We start from the raw sequence: 25,924 nt of genomic DNA, 5'->3' as shown, positions 1-25,924 counted from the left end.
TCCAAAAAAAATACCTCTTTAGCTCGTTGTTTTTTTACCCATCGTAATAAACACAGCTTTATTCCTCTGACCCAGAGTACTTCACTTACTGACCGAGTTAGCGAAGTTATGTGCGCATATACACAGCCGAGTAACCTCATCTCACTCAGTCAGCAAGTGTATAGTGCGTGGCTGAAAACATAAGTTACGTCACCAAACTAATTATTCTGATGATGCAGGAAAATTTAGAAAACAGTCCAGAGATGCATAGGGTTGCCAACTGCCCTTTTTTTTTTTTGGAAAGGACAGTCCTTTTTTTTAACACCTGTCCTTGTCCCTTCTTAAATTAGGAAAGGACGCTTTTTGTCCTTTTTTTTTTTTAGTTATTGTTCACACAAATCTAATTGTATTTTGGATTTAAGTTCTGACTTCTGAGACTTCTTCAATTTGGCGTGTTGTTTTTCTGTTCTAACTGAACTGAATAGGTTTTCAAACAGGTTATTGATGTAACGATAAACTTTTCATGAATAAGTATCTAAGATATAAATGTACCCAGGCCAGATTACAGACCGGGGAGGAGGGGACTTTCGCCCGGGGCTAGGAGCCAGAGTCCTCTGCATGTACACCTAAAAAGAAAAAGGAAAACGAATGATATATATATTCCTGGGCCCCAAAAATCCTATCGACGTCCCTGAAAGTTCCAAACTTTTTTTTTTTTAGGGTGTCCTTTTTTGGAAACTTTATAGAGTTGGCAATCCTAGAAATGCAATAAATATTATCCAGCACTATGGACTCGGAACAACATTTCCCTACCTTTCTTTTTTGGAGTTTTTTGTTCTGTTCTGTTGAGTGTTTTGGGGGTCTAGTTTGTTTTGATTTAGCTACGATTTTATAGGTTGGCAGCAATGTGTGTCTTTGGACATCAACCGCCCCGGAAGTGTTACTGTATCATTTTTTTCACGATATTTCTGAATGATGTAGGTAACTTTATTCAATCGGTGTTAAGATGGGCTGGCTCTAAAGTGAGCTCTTCTACAAACGTATATTTTCAGTACCATCTACTATTCTAACTCTTTGTACAATGTGAGTAGCCAAAATTTTGGAGTTAAAAAAAAAAAAAATTATAAAACCACACCGGATGTGGAGCTAGTATAGAACGGCATATTTCCCCGTAATTTTCAAGAGTTTCATTTGAAAACTTTGACGTTATGTGCGTATCATTTTGGTTTTGAAACTTCTAAATTACAGGAAATATGGAATCTATTGAGGTTCTAAATTTCAATTAATAATTGAAGTTCTAAAAATTTTGCAATTAAAATTTAAATTAAGTTAATTCCTTATACAGATCTGGGTGCGCTACCTTGGGCTCTACATAGACAAGCGACTCACGTGGAACCCCACACACTAGACTTAAAAGACAAGCAATGACGAAACGTGCGAAACTGCTTTGCAGACTTCTTGGACGACGCTCCAAATTGCCCATTGAACTCAAACGTTTAATACGAGGTGTGTTCAAAAAGTAACGGGAATTTTTAAATTTCGCGGGTTTGGAGAGTCTGATTGTAAATTTTTTTTTTTATTATGTTGGTACACATGCCCCTGAAGTACGATAAAATTTTCAGTAATATTCATTGTTTACTTCTTAAGTGGCAGCCGTTAAGGTTAGACGTGTTTTTCGAGCTTGGCGATTTTTGTTTGTTAAAAAAAATGGATCAAAGAATTTGTATTAAATTTTGCGTAAAAAATGAAATAAAGTGTGTGAAATGTTAATAAAGGCATATGGTGAGTCTGCTATGAGTAAAACAAGGATTTACGAGTGGTATAAGCGTTTCCAAGATGGCCGCGAAAACGTTGAAGATGACGAACGACCTGGACGTCCAAGCACATCAACAACCGATGAAAACGTGAAAAAAGTGAAAGAAATGGTTATGAACGATCGCCGAATCGCAATCAGAGAAGTCGCTGATGATGTTGCCATATCAATTGGCTCATGCCATGAAATTTTTTCGGATGTTTTGGGTATAAAACGTGTGGCAGCAAAATTTGTTCCCAAATTGTTGAATTTCGAACAAAAACAGCGGAGAATGGAAGTTGCTCAAGAGTCACTCAATGAAGTCGACAACGATGCGGATCTACTGAAACGTGTTATAACAGGTGACGAAACATGGGTTTACGGATATGATGTCGAAACTAAGGCTCAATCGTCCCAGTGGAGGCATTCTGGATCGCCAAGACCGAAAAAGGCTCGACAAGTGCGGTCGAATGTGAAGGTTATGCTCACTGTGTTCTTCGATTTTAATGGCATAGTGCATCATGAATTCTTGCCACAATGTCAAACAATCAATAAGGAGTACTACCTACAAGTTCAATGCCGTTTGCGTGAAGCAATCCGAAAAAAACGCCCGGATTTGTGGCAAAACAATTCATGGATTTTGCACCACGATAATGCACCTGCTCACACTTCATTGCTTGTTCGTGAATTTTTGGCCAAAAACAAAACTTTAACGATGCCCCAGCCTCCATATTCGCCAGACATGGCTCCATGTGACTTTTTTCTATTTCCAAACATAAAGAGAACATTAAAAGGCCGTCGTTTTACAAGCATAGATGACATTAAAAGCGAATCGCTGAAAGAGCTGAAAGCTATCACAAAGATCGAGTTTCAGAAGTGTTTCGAGGATTGGAAAAAGCGCTGGCCCAAGTGTATGTATGCGAAGGGGACTACTTTGAAGGCGACAATATTAATGTAGATGAATAAATAAATATTTTTTTCAAAAAACGAAAATTCCCGTTACTTTTTGAACACACCTCGTATACAGTACTATCCTCAAACCTATGGTGGACTTACGGACTAGAGCTGTGGGGTTCAGCCAAACCTACAGAACATACGGACAGTACAGGACATTTCAATCAAAACTACTACCGACAGATAGCTGACGCTCCTTTCTACGGTGACTAACCTCTTTACTCTTCACAACGACCTCAACATCCCCTTCATAGGCCAACTCGCCAAGACTGAATACCAAAAATTCCATACTGTTCCCTCTACTAGCTCTAATCCTCTTGTACAGTCTCTCGCCTCCTCTGACATCCCTAACAATACTCCTCGCCGACTGAATCGCCAGTGGCCCCGCGACTTCCTTGAGGTCAGAAGAACTAAATCTCTCCTCTCTCCTCCTCACATTCCCTTCTCACCTATAGAGAGTGCTACCGCTGGGTAGTTTCTCTCCTCCTGCTCTTCCCGCTCCAGTTCATCTCATTCACCTCCTATTTACTTATTGCGTATATTTATACAGATTGTAAATTACAAAATAAATTAAAAAAAAAAAAAAAAGTTAATAATTTAAAGTAAATTTAAAGGACATTTTTTGGAGTTAAGTTTTAATAAATCGCACTTCCGTTTGAGACATTCTCATTACTAGGTTATTGTATGTTACACATGTGAGTTCGTAAACGAAATATTGTTTTTAACTTCCGGTGGACTTACACACACACACACACACACACACACACACACACACACACACACACAAAACATTAATTAATTAAAAAAATTAATATAAATAAATTATCCAATTAATAATAAAGATAAAATATAAAATGCTCACAGTACATTGCGGTTTATCAATTATCACGTGATAATTAGAAATTGTTAACGCTCTCTCAACCATGAAAACTTCTCTTTTTTCTAGCGTTAAATTGTGTAAATTACATATTTGTTTGTTAAGTACGTATTTTCTTTATGAATGAACATAGTTTTGTTTGCATTGCATTGTTAATTTTGCTTCTGTGTTTTTTAATTCTAAAATTTAGGGAAGGGATATTAGCTATGCGGTTAGCGAACTCTGGACTCCCACGCGGAGGTCCCGGGTTCTGGATCCCCAGCTGCTTGCTGACCACTTAGATTTTTCTCTTCCTAGGAGCTTCTTACAGCTCACTGTCTCCGGTGATGGTACAGTGTTGTCTGTAACGAGAGAACACTGTCCGGAGGTCGCGGCAGTGCACTGAAAAAAAGCTCCGAGCGCCACAATAACCTTAGATGTTGACGCGCCTTAAATCATATATTAAAAAAAAAAATATTTCTGCAGTAATATGATCGATTATAATTGCACGCTAGTGATGCGTGGGGCGATTATCTTTAGTTTATTTTTTTAAAATTCCATTCAATATTGATATTATAGTTCAGCGATAGTTTTTTTGTATACACACATAGTATTTAGCTTCATCCATGTTCATAATGTAAATTTTTTTTTAGTTCTGTTAACTCAAGAAATTTTAAATTTTAAATTCTTTTTTTTAAGAAAAAAAATATCTAATCTCAATGTGAGCAAAAAATAAAAAGAAAAAAATCCTTTATAAATAATTCACTCCTTAAGATCTACTTCTGTTCTTTTCTGTTTGTTTTTCAAATTCACTGTTAAATAATACAAAAAGTTCCTTTAGTTTTGTTGTGGCGGCCATGTTTTCTTTCTAGTCATTGTAGTTGAAAACATATCTCTGTTAACAATATTCTTTAAGAGGAGCAGTCAAGTGTCATTGTTTTTGTCAAAGTGTTTTATATATTTCTTTTATATATAAGTTCAAACGAACAAGTTCATTGTTTTATATATATATATATATACTCTCTTGATATAAACATTACACCGTAATCATTATTATCATCTACAAAAGAGATTCAGTAGTTATACTGTTGTGCTTGCCTCAACAACAACAATGCACCTGCCATATGTAAGCTAGATTCATATATCATTTATTATTTTATCTTTGTTTACTTTTGTTACGTAATAATATTCTTATTTCTTTTTAAATTTAATTCATTTCAATTTAATATTGATATAAATAAATAAATAACTAGCTCAAGGAAAACCGTATTTTCTCCCTACCCCCCACCCACCCCTCCTTTAGGTTAGACTTTGGATTAAAACTTTTGTTTTTTCCTCAAAGAGAGGAAATCTACTGCGTACTTTTGTTCGTTCGATACGATTATTATTGGACAGGTCAACAAACCTGACGTGAGTTGCTTAACCTGATTTTCTCTTACAGTTGTAGGTGGCTAATATTTTCCATATTCACTAGATTGTAAAGTCGTAAAATTACTATTTTTTTTTTTTTTTGTAAATCTTTCCAAGAAAATGCAGGAAAACGGGATAGAAAAGAGGAATAACGGGTAATTTCCAGAAAAGTGGTTAGGTCCATAATATGGGACGAAAAAAAATTAATGCCAGTTTCAGTCACGATAAACTTTTTATTATGCCGCGAGCTTTCGACCTATAGGGACTAGGTCCATCTTCAGGCCTAATTGACAATATTCTGTTTTTACATCATTAGAGAGAGTTGGTGTGTCTTCTGTCTTGTCTGTTCATGGACTGTCAGGGCTAATTTACAATATACTGTTTTACATCATTAGAGAGAGTTGGTATGTGTTCTGTTTTGTCTGTTCATGGGCTGTTAGGGCTAATTTACAATATACTGTTTTACATCATTAGAGAGTTGGTATGTGTTCTGTTTTGTCTGTTCATGGACTGTCAGGGCTAATTTACAATATACTGTTTTACATCATTAGATAGTTGGTGTGTCTTCTGTCTTGTCTGTTCATGGACTGTCAGGGCTAATTTACAATATACTGTTTTACATCATTAGAGGATTGGTGTGTCTTCTGTCTTGTCTGTTCATGGGCTGTTAGGGCTAACTTACAATGCATCATTAGAGAGTTGGTGTGTCTTCTGTCTTGTCTGTTCATGGGCTGTTAGGGCTAACTTACAATACATCATTAGATAGTTGGCGTGTCTTCAGTCTTGTCTGTTCATGGACTGATGGCCTAGTCCCATAGGTCGAAAGCTCGGCATAATAAAGTTTATCGTGACTGAAACTGGCATTAATTTTTTTTCATCCTATTGAAACTATGATTCAGTCTCCAAAAATAATGAACAGTAATAGTCAATAATATATTTATTCCCCCCCCCCCCATCGTAGCAAGCTTTATTATATCCCTGACAAGGTTTCGGAGTTCCATCCATATTCAGTGGCTAATTCAGTTATGTGAGATGGATGCATGAATAAAGTGAAAAAAAATCTCTACCCTAAACTGTTTATCTCTGATGATGGAATGCTAGTCAAGGATATACTACATGCATGAATATGCAAGATACAGTTTTCTGAAACTCCACCAAAACCGCCGCATAGCCACGCCCTGAAGAATGCCAATAAATTTGCCCGAAATGTTGACCACGGAGTTGTTTTTTTTTATTTCTGGACCGATTCCTCGCCAATTTTGAATCCTTAATATTTAATATTTTTACGGTTTTCACTAAAACCAATATAAAGATATCGATAACATTTTTATCGGAATAAAGGCACATAATGGGGCTTCCTAACAGGATCGCTTTCACTAATTGTTCCTAACATTTTATGTATTTAATTAATAAAGAGGGTTCTTTAACAAGGGCAGATTTCAACATATTGGCTTGGACCACATTTACAACAATTATCGATAGTAATCGAAAAGTCGTTTTACTTCCGGTGAAACAAAAAAAATTTGAAATAGAAAATTGATGACGATCGCAATACTTCCTTGCTAAAAGAGAAGGTGGTCATGAAATGTATTTATTGTTCTCTCTCTCCCTTACTCACACCCTCTCACTCACTGATGGTAACAAATGTTACTCTTTGTATGCTAAAGGCCTCACAAATCAATGTCCTGATTGAAATGTGCATAGCAAATAGTTATAGTTGGTATACCTGATAATGTAATACGCCAATCATTTTGTATCATTTCAGATTCTTGTTGCTTTTTCATTGGATCGTAACTCTACAAAATCTGTAGATAAATAAATCTAGAGAGAATATACTCGTAAACACGATGCGAATAAGATTGTCTTTCGAGTCAAATTTGGGGAAATATAGCTTTCTCCAGAATTATCCCCCTCCTTCTAGGGTCACATGAGTCCTTTAAAAAAAATGGGGGAGCTACGATGTCTGTAAATTAAGTAATGAGACTGATTTTTTAAAAAAAATTTATTAAAAAAGAATTACAATTCTATATTGTCACCTTCTAAAATCACTTCCTTCTAAAGCCACACAGCGCTGGAGACGTTTCTTCCACTCCTCATAGCAGTGCTCGAACTCCGATACTGGAATAGCCTTCAGCTGGTGCGGTTACAGCCGTTTGAATGTTTTCGACTGTCCAGAAAATGAGTTCCCTTGAGGTGATTTTTCAAACTTCGGGAAGAGCAAAAAGTCACAAGGACTCAAGTCAGGCTGAATAAGGAGGCTGGAGGAGCCACAGGAATGTTTTTACTGGCCAAAAACTCTGGTTTATTGAAATTGCTGTGTGACAAGGAGCATTATCGTGATGCAACACCCACTTGTTCTTGATGTTTGGTCTCACACGAATGAGACCTTTTTCGAAGTTTTTTCAAGGAACCTCTCGGTAAAAGTGTTGGATTGACCGTTTGACCTTGAGGTAGCTACTCTTTGTGGACGATTCCGTGGATATCAAAAAAACAAATGAGCATGTATTTGATCTTCGACTTCGTGTGAGACCAAACATCAAGAACAAGTGGGTGTTGCATCACGATAATGGGTCCTTGTCGCACAGCAATTTCAATAAACAGAGTTTTTGGCCAGTAAAAACATTCCTGTGGCTCCTCCAGCCTCCTTATTCAGCCTGACTTGAGTCCTTGTGGCTTTTTTCTCTTCCCGAAGTTGAAAAATCACCTCAAGGGAACTCATTTTGGGACATCGAAAACATTCAAACGACCAGCTGAAGGCTATTCCAGTATCGGCGTTCAAGCACTGCTATGAGGAGAGGAAGAAACATCTCCAGCGCTGTGTGGCTTCAGAAGGAAGTTATTTTGAAGGTGACAATATAGAATTGTAATTCTTTTTGAATAAATTTTGTTTAAAAAAAATCAGTCTCATTACTTAATTTACAGACCTCGTATGACGTCACCTTTCTTTGAAAGTAATATCTTGTTCGTTTGCCCTGTCTATGTACAATACTATTAAAGTTGACCATCTTGTTAATAGAAAAAGAAAAAGTTAATTACTTAAAAAGAAAGTTGTGCTTATTTAGACACTTTACGATATTTTTTTTTTGTCCCATATTTCGGGGACAAAAATCGGGATCATGTAGTTCCTGATTCGGAACTCTAATTAGGAAATTTTTTGACGCAATTACAATAATTATTTCCTTCCTAAATGAAAATCTACTTGTATTTCCTTTTTTTTTTTTAAAATCCAAGAAAATATTGCTGTAACCGGATATGATTTAAAAAAAAATACTTCACTATGAAATGAATGAAATATCAGTAACGTCTCTTGTATATTCAGCAGAATGAAACTAAACAGCTGATTTTACATTAAAAAAATATAATATTCAGTGATAATATAATATTAAAAAAAAGAAAGAAAATAAATTCAGTATTTTATGAACATCTAATCAAAGTGGCAGTGGCTTAGATACGTATAACAGTCGTCTATTTTGTTTCTCTTCAAATTTCATTTTAGTATTTTTTATTTTAGCTTAATTTAATAGTGATTTTTCATTAATGTGAAATTACTTTTTATTACATCCAGCCCAGCTTATTTATGTCCAGAATTGTAAGTTACCGTAATTTATGTATGGGTACAGGAAATGCTTTTAGCCTTTAACTCTATTTGAAGCCGTCATTTCGTCAGTGTTACCCCATTAGTTCAAAGATTCCGTAGTTAATATACGATTTCTGGTCCTCTATGAATAGAGCAGAAAACCACCGGAAGTTCATTCAGTCTTCTTTTTTGCTTTCTCTCGCTAAATAAGTAAAGTAATGCAAAGTTTTTTTGGTAATCAGAGTGCCCGCCGGAAGTATCCGTTTTTTTTCTTCGTCCCCTTTAGTCTGAACAAGTGTTTTTTTTTTTTTAATATTTTGTCTGTACGAAAGCTAAGCTTAACGCAGGTAGCTCAAATTTTATATTTCAGTTTGGAAACTATCATGGACACTTAGCTGTTAATCTTTTAACCGCAAGTGATTACAGTTGTTTTTCTTTTATTGTTTACTTTTTCCACCATTTTCTTGAAAATAGTTTTTCCCGATTTCCTCTAAACTTCGTATATACAGGGTAAACCAGTAAGTAAAGTCCATAGGACTACTGTGTGTAGTATATCTAAAGTGGAGTTCAACGACGTATTGGCCAACTTCATATTTACCACTGTTCTTGAGTGACGTCACTCTAATTTTTTTTCCCTAAAATCATTACTTTTTTAGCAATAAAAATGTTATTACTCAGAAAGTTTTAGTCCGAATTTGATTCTGATGACACGGTTAGAAAGACAGATAAATTTTCTAAAAATTGATACCATTTTGAAGCATAAGTCATTCTCCAAACAGCCTCAATCTTCCTCCTGGATGCTGGAAAAATAAAAGTAATCGAAATTTTTTGAAGAAAACTCATTAGGCCCTTATGTGATCATTATCAGACCTAGTTGCTGGCACTTTTTAGTAAAAGTTTCCTTGTTTAATGGGCTTTCAAACGGTATATCATTTTCCAGGATTCCTTTTATCTTCGTATGAGAAATTACGTTTGTTTTTACAAGAAAACGTGTTCATGAGCACTCAACAGTGTTAGTTTATCAAGTTGTTTAATTCATTGAAAACTCTTTTAGATGGGACCAGTAGTCAATTTTTTTAAAGTAGGCTGTCTTAAAATAAGGAAGTCAAAGGTCACAAATAGCACTTCGGATTCCAATCGAATTCGGATAAAACTTTCGGAGTAAAAACATTTTTATTGGAAAAAAGTAATGATTTTAGAAAAAAAAAAATTAAAGTGACGTCACTCAAGAACAGTGGGAAATATGAAGTTGGCCAATACAGTGGGCCTATGGACAATACTTACTGGTTCACCTTGTATTTGAATAATTTTTCTTGGAAAATTCATTTTAGGAAAATATTGATAAGCATTGATATTAAGCTTGACGTAATTTCTGTAATACGAGAAAAGTTCATAAATGAAAGAAAATTCGTGTTTGAGTATTACTATTCATTTTCTCTTTAAAGGTTCAGTTTTTCTTTAAAGTGTAATCTTAGCGGAAGTGAAATTTCATATTTGACGGTTAGACGGTTAAACGGAAGTTCTATTTTAATTAAATAATATATTTGGTAGTTGAAAGTAGCGGTGTGTTTGTTGACATTTAGTAAAAAAGCCCAGTTTGATGGAACGTTGTGAAGTTCAGTTAGATAAAGTGACGTGTGAATGATCACTAATATTTTTCTTTTAAACATTAGTTTGTAGCTGCGTCTGTCTGTTTTTTTGGTTTTTTAAAGTTACAATTTATATTTATTTCAGACTTCCTATATGCCTGGATTAACTTGGCAGCTAGCCACCATACTGGTCGGACTTTTTGGTATTCTATGGTGGCTAAAGAGAAACTGGCGACTACCACCAGGTCCATGGAGTCTACCGCTAGTTGGATATCTACCATTTATGGATCCAAAACAGCCATATAGAACGTTGTCCGATTTAGCTAGAAAATATGGGCCGATATATTTTCTTAGACTTGGCTGTGTGAAGACCGTCGTCGTAACCGATCCGATGATTATTAAGAACGCATTGAATAGAAATGATTTTACGGCCAGAGCTGATCTGTACGTGACTCACGGCATTATGGGTGGTTATGGTGATTATTATTGATTTATTGATTTCTCTTGATTGATTACTTATTTTTGAATTAATATATTTTATTATTTATTATCGTCTTTTCTCCTCAAATTAACGTCAAGTATCTGATACTCAGCATATCGTATATCTCCTTCTTGATGTGCATTCAAATATTCTTATTAGTGCTTATTTTTTATTTGTGTGTATTGCGCCTAATAAGACGATCGAAATTGAGCTAGACCGGAAACACAAGTTTTGTAGATTTTTTTGCGTTTATTTTGCGCTACAATCAGCGCTATGGCGCTATAAGTGACAATGATAGAAGTGACTTTGAGTAGAAGTAAACTTTGAGATGTTTCCCAGTGGTAACTTCACTCCAAAACATTAGGAGTGTTAGTCCACTCTCTCCATATGGGACCGGGTGAGAATAGTCCCACGGTATCCCCTGCCTGTCGTAAGAGGCGACTAATAGGGGACGTGTACGGAAAACCTGGAATGGTGTAGTAAGCCCAAGCTGGTCACCAGGAGGGTGTAGAGAAACCTGTAAGCAATGAGCTGGGCATGGCTGGGCCAGTGACCATTCTAGGCCTTTAAGTAGGAGTCAGAGTCTCTCTACGAAATGGTACCACGGGATCGTGAGTCACAGCCGGCTGGAGTTCTGACTTCAGGCTCACCAGAGTTGAGGAAAGGTTTCGTGGTGGTTGTGGTAAAGCAGAGAGACGATGGTAGAGTCCCTTTGGTCTATTGTGTGGAGGGCAGGATGGTCGTTTAGCCTTCAGCAATAGTTGCGCCACTTTCTAAGTCTCCGGAAGAACATGTCTAAAGGTCGGCCTGGAATGGTGTAGTAAGCCCAAGTTGGTCACCAGGAGGGTGTAGAGAAACCTGTAAGCAATGAGCTGGGCATGGCTGGGCCAGTGACCATTCTAGGCCTTTAAGTAGGAGTCAGAGTCTCTCTACGAAATGGTACCCCGGAATCGTGGACCACAGCCCGCTGGAGTACTGTATCCAGGCTCACCAGAGTTGAGGAAAGGTTTCGTGGTGGTCGCGGTAAAGCAGAGAGACGATGGTAGAGTCCCCTTGGTCTATTGTGTGGAGGGCAGGATGCTCCTTTAGCCTTCAGGAATAGTTGCGCCACCTTCTCATTCCACCGCAAGAACATGTAGGTCCATTCTCTTCACTTGAGAGGATAGCATGAGGCCACACTGTCTCTTTTAAGGCGTCTTTGTCCCGGTTATCAGGAAGAGTTCTGAGTTCCCTGAAGAAAGATTTTTGAGCTAGAAGATTTGCGTGTGATTACAGATTAAAATGAAGTTTCCTGTATCGTGTTTTCAGCGACTTGTGTGACAAAAAAGAATGTTAAGGACAATTTGTATAGTCAAGTCGGAGACATAAAATGGAGCGTGTACAATAATTCGAAGTATTTTGTAAAAGAAAAAAAAGAAGCAAATTCGAAAACTCAGATTTAGTATTTCAAAATATTTGACCAAGAAGTACCAGTAACTTATTTTTTCAAATTTTTTGTATCATTTCAATGAAATGGACGATTAAACAAAATTTAAAATTAATTGGAGATTAACAAAAAAAAAAAAATGAAGTGGACACAGAACTAGACGAGAATTCGTGTGAATTTTATTCACTAAATTTTAAGGATAGCAAAACGTTTAAATAGTGAAATGTCCAAAACGATCATATTACAATTTTACTACGAGGTATTTGGCCGCAACATTTGTTTTAATTTATTTTTGCAAAAATTCATGTAAAATCACGCTCCAAGGACGTTTACATCTTGATAATGGCCGATAATAGTTAATTATTTATATTTAGTTATTAAACAAAATTAGATAGTCTAACGATTATCTAAACTTATCTTAACTATATCAAGAAACTATTTCTGAGTTATCTGTAAGAAGATTTCTTGACCTATGCCATTTATATTATTGCCTTCCGTTTCAGACTAGCCTTGCAGTTATTTCCTAAAAGTTTTGTCTTTTTTTTTTGTTTGTTTTCATTCCATGAAACACGCGCCCAATTTTATGGGCCATCTATCTGAGTTTCTGAAACTTTAAGGGGGTCACTAATTGGAAAAGTTCCCCCCCCCCCCCTCCAAAGATGGGTGCGTGTGTACCACAGCCCCTTTTTTCAGGAATCCTGTAGTATTCCAGTGTAACATTACAAAATTAATCATGATTGCTACAATACAGCCGAACTTTAAAAGGCATGCTTTACCCATTTCCGCTCGTAATATTCAAAATTTGGGCCGGGGGGGGATATTTGCGTAAAAACAAACACACACACACACACACACCTACACAGATCATTTCCGGATTAAAAATTTTTAGATTTCCGGCAAAATACTCAATACAGAAAATTTTGCATCGTAATCAGAAGAATTCCAGTCATATCTATTTCAAAATCTTTTAAAATACATCGCTTAATTTATGGTCTAATAGGATACCTGCGTAATATTTACAGTTTCTTTTTTTTTTATTCTTGTTTACGCTTAAAGAAAGAAAGAAGTAATATCGGCTAAAAGTAGAGCTCCCCTCTTGCGATAGCCTTACTAGGGAGGGCGCGCCCAATATTATGGAAACCACTACGCTAAAGTAAGATGGCGACAATAAAATTACAAAATATTGGACTGACATACTCTTTATGTAAATTTGGATTAAAAAAAAAAAAAATTGTAAATTAAATAATAACAGCGATGAACGGAAGAGGGAAAAATGGATCCGCCCCCCCCCCCCAAAAAAACCAGTCATTTGATAAACCAATAATTATTTACTGATGGATCATGTCGCTTTGCACGTACTTAACTCTCCTTATCCTGGTATCAATGCATCAATTGCAGGGAGTAGCAACGCATAAAAGAGGTTACTATGTTCCCCTAGTAGAAGCAGACCATCAAAGTCATTGAACTCTCGGATTGTTGTGGCTGTGTAGTTAGGCTGGGCATGGAGGAGGGCCTAAACTAAACAACAGCTTTTACTATTCTCTTTAAAAAAACACACACACACACACACACACAAAAAACAGAAACAGTTGCTGCTGCCTTTTCCTCGTTCAAGATATTTCTCTGAGTTGCCTTGGTTACCTGTTTCTTTCTACCCCATAACCTAGCGCAAAATCTTTTTTATTATACTCTAACCTTATACTAATATACCCATTCTATTATAAACCTGCTTACATATAAACCACAACGTTTTTGTTATGGGTTGTTGAATTGTTCTCTGTTTATACATGTTTTTTTCTTTTCTATTCTCTCTCAGGTGTTCTAGTTGTGCTGCTACTTTTACGTTTGTAACAATGTTTTAACCTCACTTTCGCCTAGTAAAAGATTTTAATCTCTTCTAAACACCTAATAAATCCTGGCATCCTAATCTTCTTTAGATGATAGGATTGCATTTCATTAGGAGTTGAGTTGGAGCAGAGAGAAGAGTCACTCTCTCTCTCTCTCTCTCTCTCTCTCACTATATATATATATTCAGGCGGGCTATGCGTCCAACTACTAATTAGGTGTCATGAACGGAGGCGAATAGCGAACTTACTTTACAGCGAATTTCTCATATTAACCATTAAAGGTATAGACCGGGGAATATAGCCTAGTACCGCAATACATCTTAGCTTTGCAGGTCTAGCCTCTAACCGCTCGGCTATCGTGGCGACTAGCAAACATACTTTACTGCAAAATTTCTCATATTAACCATTAAAGGTATAGACCGGGGAATATAGCCTAGAACCGCAGTACATCTTAGCTTTGCGGGTCTAGCCTCTAATCGCTCGGCTACCTTGGCGACTAGTAAACATACTTTACTGTAAATTTCTCATATTAACCATTAAAGGTATAGACCGGGGAATATAGCCTAGTACCGCAATACATCTTAGCTCTGCTAGTCTAGCCTCTAACCGCTCGGCTACCTTGGCGACTAGCAAACATACTTTACTGTAAATTTCTCATATTAACCATTAAAGGTACAGACCGGTGGAATTTAGCCTAGTACCGCAATACATCTTAGCTTTACGGGTCTAACCACTAATCGCTCGGCTACCTTGGCGACTAGCAAACATACTTTACTGTAAATTTCTCATATTAACCATTAAAGGTACAGACCGGTGGAATTTAGCCTAGTACCGCAATACATCTTAGCTTTACGGGTCTAACCTCTAATCGCTCGGCTACCTTGGCGACTAGCAAACATACTTTACTGTAAATTTCTCATATTAACCATTAAAGGTATAGACCGGGGAATATAGCCTAGTACCGCAATACATCTCAGCTTTGCGGGTCTAGCCTATAACCGCTCGGCTATCGTAGCGCCTCTCAATCAAGAAAGATAGAGATAAAGGAAAGTAATGCATATTTTTTCAGGCATAATAACATCATTCACCAAAGACGCCTAAAACGACATTTGCCTCGTGATCTCCCTATCCTATCGTTAACATACCCGAATGTGTCAACGCTGGCGAATTTTTCAACTTCCAGTGTCCGTACGGTTGGGTTATGCATCGGCTATGCCGGGTAGTTTTTCGTAATTGTAGTTAACCCTTTATCTACACTTTGCCAGATCTATATACTATTATACAGGTAGCAATAATAGTAATAAAAAAAAAGATTATATAGTTCTTATCAAATTGTGAGCGATATCTAGATCTAATAAATAAATTAAAAAAAAAAAAATTAACAATAACCATTTTAACGATAGTAAAATATAAATTTCAAATATTTTATGACAAAGCTTTCGTAAAGTAAGACGAAACTACGTGTACAGGTCAATAAACTTTGGACGAACTGTGTTTACTAAAAAAAAAAAAAAAAAAAAAAAAAAAAAAAAAAAAAAACCTGGCCAGCGCAGAGCGCGTGCGTCCAAAACAGCTGATTAGTAGGTTAGATATTTATTACACTCTAAACAGGCAACACTAGAGGCAAGGTAACTAGCAAGCAGGTTATAATGAACCTGCCGGCTAGATCATATCAAAAACACATAGTTCCGGTCAAATAGTATTATATTAATGTTAGTATATAATATATAACACTTTCTGTTGGGTCCTTAGATGAGTTTTGGGTTAGTTAAGTGCTGCCCCTTAGATAGCCACTAGAGGCGCTGCAAGTCAGCTTTCTACTTTGTATGATGTTGGCGCCATCTATCGCCGCTCCCCCGGGGCTTCTCTTGATTTGGACCACAGCCTTCTGCTGCGAGACATATGTCCTAAATCAAAAAATAAAATAAGGCCCACCTGTAATAACTCACTATAAAGATATACAAGTTTTTGTTTGTAGCCTCAATTTTTTGTATTTATTATTTTACATTTATTTATTATTTTAGATTTCTAGCAATAATTTCAGGTACTGTATCAATTAGGTGAACAGTAATCTTTCAATAATATATATACAGATGAGTCCTTACTGGGTACTCGCTTCGGCGGTACATATACTAAAATTGGAACGATACAGAGAAGATTAGCAAGGCCTCTGCGCAAGGATGACACGCAAAATCGTATTTAAGGGCGCCACGGTAGCAGAGCGGTTAGAGGCGAGACCTGCCAAGCTAATATGTAGTGTGGTACTGGGTTCGATTCCCGGTCTTTAGGCCTTGGATTTTATTTATTGGTTAATATGAGAAATTTGCAGTAAAGTATGTTTACTAGTCGCCACGATAGCCGAGCGGTATGAGGCTAGACCCGCAAAGCTAAGATGTATTGCGGTATTAGGCTATATTCCCCGGTCTATACCTTTAATGGTTAATATGAGAAATTTGCAGTAAAGTATGTTCGCTAGTCGCCACGATAGCCGAGCGGATAGATGCTAGACCCGCAAAGCTAAGATGTATTGCGGTACCAGGCTATATTCCCCGGTCTATACCTTTAATGGTTAATATGAGAAATTTGCAGTAAAGTATGTTTGCTAGTCGCCACGATAGCCGAGAGGTTAGAGGCTAGACCCGCAAAGCTAAGATGTATTGCGGTACTAGGCTATATTCCCCGGTCTATACCTTTAATGGTTAATATGAGAAATTTGCAGTAAAGTATGTTTGCTAGTCGCCTCAGTCCATGACACCTAATTGGTAGTTGGTGGTTAAGCCCCGCCTGAAAAAATAGGCGATTACTTAACTTACTGACGAGCCAAATACAACCTTAACTCCAAAACAAACTCTTATCGAAATCTTCGAGGCTGATAAACTTGAAATTTGGTGCCTGGTTTCTATGCGCTCGCTGAGAATAGGGTTATATAATAATCTAAGATGCGTAAATAAAATTGAAAACGTGGTTAGGTCCTCGGGGCTGGATTATAATTTGAATTGATGTTAATTCGTTGTTTCATCCATCACTAGTGGGTAGACAAGGGAAATTTTACTTTTATTTTTTTTTTTTTCTAAAAAAATAAAAATAGTTTTAGAGTCGTATACAAGGATGGTTCCCTGTAAGTCTTCAGTTAGATTTTACTTTATCGTGTTGGTAAGAATTAAATAATCGACCCAAATATTGGTCGATATATTTGAAAATTTGTGGGTTAATTGAGATTAACAGGAAATAGTAAGAATCAATGCAACCATTTTTTTTAAATTTAAGTGGAAGTCAATAAATATGTTAAAACGCATTTAATATATACACACACTTAATGAGCACGTAAAATTAAAGAAATGGCAAAAGAAACTGAAACGTTCTGGTTACCACCTGGAGAAGTACTGAAAACTGAGCGATAAATACGAGATGAACTTTAAAAGTCGGGACGTAGATTTAGCTTACAGATTACCGGTCTTGCAGTAATCTGGCTCCTGTAATAGCCAATAGAATGCTAGTATATTGCAACATTAATTCGCCTACATACATACATATGTACTACTAATTCATTCATAAAAGACTTGTCCCGGTAAAATTCCATCACGTTTATTCTCATTTTTTGAATGGAATTTTACTAGAAAATATCACATATAACCTTCTATTTGAAAGTTTATTTCTTTTTCTGTTTGTTTGTCAGTTTCTTTATTTCATTTAAAATAATCCAGCATGAACACTCGCATGACTTCCTTTTTTCTATTTTTCTCAAGATTCTCACAAAAACCTTTTTTTTTAAATACCGTAAATTACATAGAAAGCCGACCATAACCTTTCCCTAAGAATTGATTAAAATAAATTATAGAAAAATAATAAATAATTTTGGTAGCCATCTCTGAGAAAATCTCAAAAAATTAATCCATGGAGTAAAGGACCTACTTCCGGTTAAGGAATTTTAGAATATTATTTAAATTCATGAAAATCGATTTATTCGTCGATTATTTGAAACGATTGCCATACTTTCCCTTAATACGCTTAGACTTTGTGGAAAAAAAAACGCCGGAGAAGGATCTGGCTAACTAACTCCAGAGTAGAGGAGTCTGCCCTCCTCCTCAAATGGGAATAGAGGAAACACCGCATCCCTCCAACCTTGGCTGGGATCATCCCCCCTTCTTATAAGGGGTGTAAGAGCAGAACGTCATTTTAATGTTACGTAGGGGAGCCCTATACCCTTTCATCCTGCCAAATTTTATCAAAATCGGGCCAAGATTTACACAGTTATTAGTAATAACAGTTTTAGAGGGGACCTTACATAAATGGGCCAACCCCTCTTCAATTCGATGTACACCGTCGAGAGACCCCCCCCCCCTCCGAAAAGCACATCTACATAAAATTCCGAATCGAATGATACCTCATTCATGAAAATCGTTTTTCGAAAATCGGGGGGAAAAAAAATTGTTAAAAATTGGGCGTTTTTCAACGTTACGCTTTTACGTGCACTTTTTGACGATCGACTTTACAACTAACAATAATGGTTACCCCTAACCACCCTCTCTCATATAGTGTCCTCCACTTCCAACTTCTCTCCCAATCCTCTAAGACTTTCCTTGGATTGGAAACTGGATTTTCAAAGAATTAGCATCCTTCCAGCTCAAACTACTTTTTATTTGTTAAAAAAAAAAATAAAAATAAAATATGTTGATAGTAAATTATAGGGTTTTGCCCTCGTACACAATACCTAAATCGTTAGTCGTAAAGCCCCGCTCGAAAAAAATTGGGGAATTATTTACTCTATTCCGGAAGCTCGACAATTCAATGGATTCTCCTCAAATGCTAATCAGGTCCGGTAGGATCAGCTGATAGACAAAAACTTCCCAAAAAAGCGTAAAGTTGAAAAACACTCAACTTTGACAATTTTGTTCTCTTTTACTATAAAAGATAAAGATTCCCAAATTTTCTTTATAATATAGGGCATATTCTCCTGTAAAATGTTTCAGTTTCACTTGTTGCATATGTGTACTGCAATTGTGAAAAATAAAGGTTTTATTCGTTTATATTATATCTAGAAGGGCTTTGAAGGGGATATATTAGTTGGTACTGATGTCCCTAGAAAATTTAGGGCGCTCTTCCTAGAAATCCCTTAGATAATCTGAGAGTACTACATCATGAATAATCTCATAAGTGTAGGGAATCAATAGATCTCTTTGGCTCCTGTTGCAGTACGACTTCTTTTATTTAAAAAAAAAAAAAAAAAAAGAATAATATTAATGGAGGGAATCCCAAAGTACAGCGTACAGCATCTCTTCTGAGAGAAGAACAGAACGGAATTCCACGAGTGCAATATTGTATCGGAAAAATTTGGGGAAAATTCATTTTCTGTAATCAACTGAAATGAAATATAGAATTCTAGGTACCGCAGATGGTAAAGCTCAAAATCTGCTGATTGGCTCCTCCCCACTCCTCACCAAAAAGAAAGTAGACCAATTATTTTTATCTTAATTGTTAAGGGTCACTAGTGCTATCTCCTTAAAACCAATTTTATCATTATTTAAATATTAATTATGGTTTAATTTGACTGTAATAAAAATCTATATAATTAAATATAAACTTACCATCAAGATAAAAAAAAAGTGTCATGTGTGTGTGTATATATATACATCATGTGTGTGTATATACATATAATCGCAGTTGAAAGTAACTTAACCTACAGTGGATAGAAATACATAAAAAAAAAAAATAAGAAGTTCACTGACCTCTCAAATTGTGTATAAGGCATATTCAGCTTTCACCGCACTGGGAATACATTATACATAATATACATTTTAACAACTACCAACGTACCAACCATAGTAAATAGGGGAAATAAATTGTTCATGTAGTAAATTCATAACCAGTTCTCCAATAAGAGTGACTAAAATTATTAAATTAAAGTTTTAAAATTTATTTAAACAAAATCTAATATAAAACAATCATGCGCTATCTTATGCTGAGTTTCATCACAGAAGTTCCAATATTTTGAAAATTGATCGTAATGTCTGGGGCGTATTAAAGACTTCCGGAAATAATTTATTTATCTTGTACAAGATAAAATATTCCTGTGATGAGAAATAAAATATATTCTCTATCGTCGCTAAAAAATGACGACTTCCATCGATTGGATCCTAGAGGAACATTTCCTGTATTACTATTTCTCCCTAATCAATCTAGGAGGTGCTTCTAGTGATTACTCTTTTACCAGAAGTTTACACGAGAAAGGAGAAGCCCTTATTTACAAAATCGTAATTTACAAGGTGTGTTCCTTGCCCTCTGCCTAGCCTCGTGATTAGCATAATTGCTTTTTGAATTAGTATATTAGTACGGTGACAAATTAGTATAATATATTTTTTAAAAAAAGAAGTAGTATAGGTAAAAAGGGAAGTACCCTTTTAGAGAAATTATATATGGATCCTTTCTTAAGGAATCTTAGCGTCCTGGCGGAAATCCCAGTCTAAAAGCGAGTGCAACCGGAAACACCTAACACACAACAACATTAAAAAGATACATCCAGGGGATGGAGATATAATTGACTAATTTTGAAATCATCGTGTTTAAAATGTGTTTATGTCCACTCTAGATTAGGGATAAACCATCAATCTCTGATGCGCCAGAATACGTTCTAGTCAGTTCGTCCTGAAAATAGGGTACATCTTTGGTAACCTCTCAGGCCCTTTAGGGAAGCTTTCGGAAGAAAGGGGTGCCGGTGAATGGGGATTAAAGTAAAGTAAGTAAAGTAATTGCCTATTTTTCAGGCAGGCTTTACGTCCAACTACCAAATTAGGTGTCGTGGACGGAGGCGATTAGCTAACATACTTTACTATAAATTTCTCATATTAACTATTAAATAAAATCCTAAGACCTAAGGGTATTTCGAACTGAAAACGGGCATTTCCGGTTGAAAATCTCTTCCTTTAGTAGGATGCGAGATAGTAACCATTTTTCTTGTACAAGATAAAATATTCCTGTGATGAGAAATAAAATATATTCTCTATCGTCGCTAAAAAATGACGACTTCCATCGATTGGATCCTAGAGGAACATTTCCTGTATTACTATTTCTCCCTAACCAATCTAGGAGGTGCTTCTAGTGATTACTCTTTTACCAGAAGTTTACACGAGAAAGGAGAAGCCCTTATTTACTAAATCGTAATTTACAAGATGTGTTCCTTGCCCTCTGCCTAGCCTCGTGATAGCATAATTGCTTTTTGAATTGGTATATTAGTACGGTGACAAATTAGTGCTACAGGCTATGGAAGTTTGATTATACCTGCAGCATCTTCTCCCACCATCCAGTTCATCTTCTGACCGAGTTTCCTTTGCTTCCTTTTCCTGTTTAGTATTTTTACGATCATGATCACACTTATAAAATTTTTTTGTTTTTGTTTTTGTATTTATCCCATCCTCTGATTGTTGTAAATTAACCCAGTGTGGTGTACAAACATGTGTGTGTGTGCCTGAGATCAACTGTATCTATAAAAAAAATAAGGTCTACCTTACAAATACATACAATACTCTCTAACGGGTCTTTCTGTGAACATATAATTTATTATTTATCTTCATACTCTTTGTATGTAATATTAGTTTGTAGGTACATGAATGCTCAGTGAACTTCCACTTAAAATAATGCTAGAGTTTTTGACTTATTAAAACTGGCCGGTAGAAGTACGAGGAAACAAAATGGTGCTTTAGATAGACGGACGTTTTAGGCGGCCATATTTTTGAAAAAAACACATGACTTCCTGTTGTTACTGGGAGTACTAGACAAATCAATCAAAAAAATCTCTAGGGAGTATCCCTCAACATTGTTTACTTCAGGGCGCCACGATAGCCGGAGCGGTTAGAGGCTAGACCCGCAAAGCTAAGCTGTATTGCGATGCTAGGCTATATTCCCAGTCTATACCCTAAATGGTTATTATGAGAAATTTATAGTAAAGTGTGTTTGCTAGGCGCCACGGTACCGAGCGGTTAGAGGCTAGACCCGCAAAGCTAAGATGTATTGCGGTACTAGGCTATATTCCCAGTCTATACCTTTAATGGTTAATATGAGAAATTTGCAGTAAAGTATGTTTGCTAGTCGCCACGATAGTCGAGCGGTTAGAGGCTAGACCCGCAAAGTTAAGATATTTTGCGGTACTAGGCTCAATTCCCTGGTCTATACCTTTAATGGTTAATATGAGAATTTTGCAGAAAAGTATGTTTGCTAGTCGCCACGGTAGCTGAGCGGTTAGAGGCTAGATCTGCAAAGCTAAGATGTATTGCGGTACTAGGCTATATTCCCCGGTTTATACCTTTAATGGTTAATAAGAGAAATTTGCAGTAAAGTATGTTTGCTAGTCGCCACGATATCCGAGCGGTTAGATGCTAGACCTGCAAAGCTAAGACGTATTGTGGTACTAGGCTATATTCCCCCGGTCTATACCTTTAATGGTTAATATGAGAAATTTGCAGTAAAGTATGTTTGCTAGTCGCCACGGTAGCCGAGCGGTTAGAGGCTAGATCTGCAAAGCTAAGATGTATTTTGGTACTAGGCTATATTCCCCCGGTCTATACCTTTAATGGTTAATATGAGAAATTTGCAGTAAAGTATTGTAAAGTTTTTCTTAAAAAAAAAACTTTACTTACACAACTAGTGCCTGCCACTAGTTATTAAATATGTGGGTTTGATTAACTAATAAAACTCGCTAAAGTTGTAAGTAATAACCTGATTTATTAACACGTTAACATTACTCACATTAACATTTACAAGCAACTAACGCTATTCATTACAATCACCATTTACAACAGTCACAACAGTTTACTGTTACTTACTCACTTCGTAACGCCACAAAACTGTTCCCCGACTGACCACTGGTCCGCACTGCACCGAATTGCACTAGTCTCAGCTACACTAACACAGCTCTACTCATCAACTGACTAATTGCCCAACTAGCTACCACTGAAGCACTCCGCAACACTGACTCTCCAAGACTAACTCATAAACTTGACTAATAACTATGAACTCTAATAACTCCTTAAAACTTGCTTAAAAACTCTTAAAAACTCAATTGAAAACTGACTTCTCCAGCTGTGTCTGCCTCCTTTTAACTGCGTGCCTCCCTCCAACTGGGACTGCCCTCCTCCAACTCTCTGAGCATAAGTTTCCACGCCCTCCTGACGTTCATTGGCTGGAGAAAACATACTGCCACCACCTCAGCTGTGAGCCGCCTCCTGCCATTCTCCGTCTCTCTCCAACTCCGTCTGTCTCACTCTCACCTGTCAATCACTGGCTGGGAAACACATATGCCACCACCCCAACTGAGGCCTTTCTCTTAGCTGGCTTTTACACAGGTCACTAACTCCTTGAACAATCTAGCCCTTTCCTTTCTAGTTCAAGTAAAGACCGGCCCTTTTGTCTACACAGTGGTGGCCTGTTACCGGCTTTAGTCGCTTAACCCCTAGAACAATCTAGGCCTTTCTTTTCTGCCACAAGTAGATACCGCCCCTTTTGTTTATGCAGTGGCGGCCTGTTACTGACTTTGGTCGTTCAACCTCTAGAACAATCTAGGCCTTTCTTCTCTGCCCAGGTCAACTTCGTTACAGTATGTTTGCTAGTCGCCGCGATAGCCGAGTGGTTAGATGCTAGACCTGCAAAGCTAAGATGTATTGTGGTACTAGGCTATATTCCCCGGTCTATACCTTTAATGGTTAATATGAGAAATTTGCAGTAAAGTATGTTTGCTAGTCGCCTCCGTCCACGACACCTAATTTGGTTGGTTGGATGTAAAGCCCGCCTGAAAAATAGGCAGTAACATTTCTTGTTTTTATTTTACTTTACATGGTTTTCTTCATCATAATTACAATTATACAAATTAGGAATCGAACTTTTTGCTTGAATCCTTCTTTGATTTCTTAAACGCAGGTAATATTCTGAATTAAATCGATAAAATCGATAGATAAACGTTCTCCTTCAAATATGAATGAATCACGGACTTTATTCCATACAAAATTTGATTCGATTATAAAATGCAACGAAATTCCTAGTGACTAGAATTGCGCCTCTTTGTCAGTGGAAGCGTAGGTGGTAGAAGTAAGAAATAAAGAAGAAACTAAATAAATAGAGAAGAGGAGACTTGAATGGGCGTGGTATGTTTGGCGCCTGTGAATTTAACGACCAAAGAATATATTATATTTATAAATAAGGCTGTGGCTCATCAACGAACTTGTTCGAATTAAGACGCGCTAGGACGACCTTGTTTATTTGTACGTTCGTCCTACTAAGTTTATTTTTATTATTATTATTTTTGGTTAATCGTTAAAATGATGAATATTCATGAAAAATTCATTCTAAATTTTACCAATTAATTCATTCATCTATTAAAAAATTTGGTGTGAACACTCACACGACTGTCAACTTATTAATTTTTTTTTTTCTAATAAATAAAAAACGATTTCGAAAAAAATATGGCCCATCCGGTTGGTAAATATTGTCTATATTGGTCCAAATTGGCACCTCAGTTATCGGATTCAAACTTTTAGCAAATGGTAATACATTTTCTGGTACAAACCAGGAAGTGTCACACCTTCGCGAGTTTTTCTTTTAAATTAATCATTTCTGAACGATAATTGCTAACTAATCGCATAGTTGAATCTCTGAAATGGTCATTCACGTACCCCTGGCAAATCTATATGAAATTCTAATTGTTTGTACAAAGAGATCTACTTCTGTTTGGAATAGTCTAACCCAATATCGAAAAAAATGCTAAAAATTTGAATTCGCTTAACTGAGGTGCCATTTTGGACCAATTTAGACAATATTTACCAACCGGAAGTACCACGGTACCGATCATTTTTTTTCTTTTATTTTTCGAAATTGTTTTTTTTTAATACTTGGTATTAGGAAGCTTTCTTTTTTTAGTATGCTTCACTTAAGCGGCCATCTTAGAAGTGGGGGGGGGCTCGGTAAGAGTTAAGCGCGCCTCTAAAACATAAATTGAATACATTGCATGCTTAGGGAGGACAGAATCCCATTTCTGTCTGTTCGGAGTGCTTCTAGTAGCAGACACCTTGCTGTGATTCAGCTTCCTGTCACTTCCGTTTGGGGGGGGGGGAGCTAAGGGGCATTTTCGATGAAAACTCAATTTATACGATCGTCAAGAGAAAGTATAATTTAGGTGGCACCTATTTTATAGTTGTAAACAAATTAAATTTAGAAAAATAAATAAATAAAGAAAAAAATCGAACGTAAAAAAGAAAAAAAAGAATAAAGAGCGACCTGGCGCCAGACTTAAATCCTTGAAGAGAGAGTCGGAGGAAAGACAACCAATTGGCCGTAAGTCAGAGGAAGTACGAAGGTGAGAAGGAAGAGAAGTTTAGAACAAAGCAAAAAGATCAAGAAAGAAAACTGGATAAAAAAAAGAGTAAGAGTTTCAATATTGATTTATAAATGTGCCAAACGGATGTCCTTGGGCATGTTGGTCTATCTGTGAAGGCTGCAAGGCACGCCCAATCATGATGACGTAGGTAGGCCTTAAAATATTATAGTGTTCTGTATTGTTGGACATTATAATGCTATTCGGCTTAGTAAATCCAAATATTCACATTTCATCTTCGTCGTAATTATAAATTTCCTTTCTCTGAAAGAAAATCGTGAACTAGGAAATGAAGAGATGTATACAGGATCTTAGTTGGCTTATTGAAGGATGTCTTTTTTCGAAATAACCGAAGAAGGATACTTTTTTCTTCGGGCAGAATATTTTACACTGCGATTTTTTTTGTGTCCCTTCACTGGTGCCAGATGAGACCATTCAAACTCCATTCTATCATCTAGAGCGGAAGATAATAACTAGCCCACGTCCTTCAGGGAACGTTCTAGAAGAAGAAGTGAATGCTGGAAGTTAGCTGAAGAAAATTCCCATAAGAATGTTCTTGGAATGGTTCTTCTTCTTCTATCAGCTAACCAATCCAGGATTTCTCAGAAGCCGCTAGTAGATCAGGGAGTCTATAGTTAGGGATACCACACTCATTGT

General features: G+C 36.6%; 1 protein-coding gene and 1 pseudogene across 2 annotated transcripts in view; both read left to right on the top strand.

The window, feature by feature from the left end:
- The first annotated feature begins 4,452 nt into the window (after positions 1–4,452).
- Positions 4,453–25,924, top strand: part of LOC141453938 (cytochrome P450 306a1-like) — a 32,213-nt gene continuing 10,741 nt past the window's right edge. The window contains exons 1-2 of one of the 2 annotated variants that reach the window (XM_074127566.1): positions 4,453–4,707; positions 10,303–10,633. In XM_074127566.1, the coding sequence (XP_073983667.1) occupies positions 4,693–4,707; positions 10,303–10,633 (346 nt within the window). In that variant the 5' untranslated portion in view covers positions 4,453–4,692. Of the gene's footprint in view, positions 4,708–8,398; positions 8,581–10,302; positions 10,634–25,924 lie in introns of those variants that run through there. The other variant, XM_074127567.1, reaches the window with a different exon arrangement.
- Positions 16,020–16,112, top strand: LOC141454839 (U6 spliceosomal RNA; annotated as a pseudogene).

Source organism: Rhodnius prolixus, unplaced genomic scaffold, assembly GCF_049639745.1.
Source record: "Rhodnius prolixus isolate KJV_2025 unplaced genomic scaffold, Rpr scaffold_9, whole genome shotgun sequence".
In the NCBI taxonomy this organism is placed as follows: domain Eukaryota; kingdom Metazoa; phylum Arthropoda; class Insecta; order Hemiptera; family Reduviidae; genus Rhodnius; species Rhodnius prolixus.
This window is presented reverse-complemented; position numbering and strand designations above follow the sequence as displayed.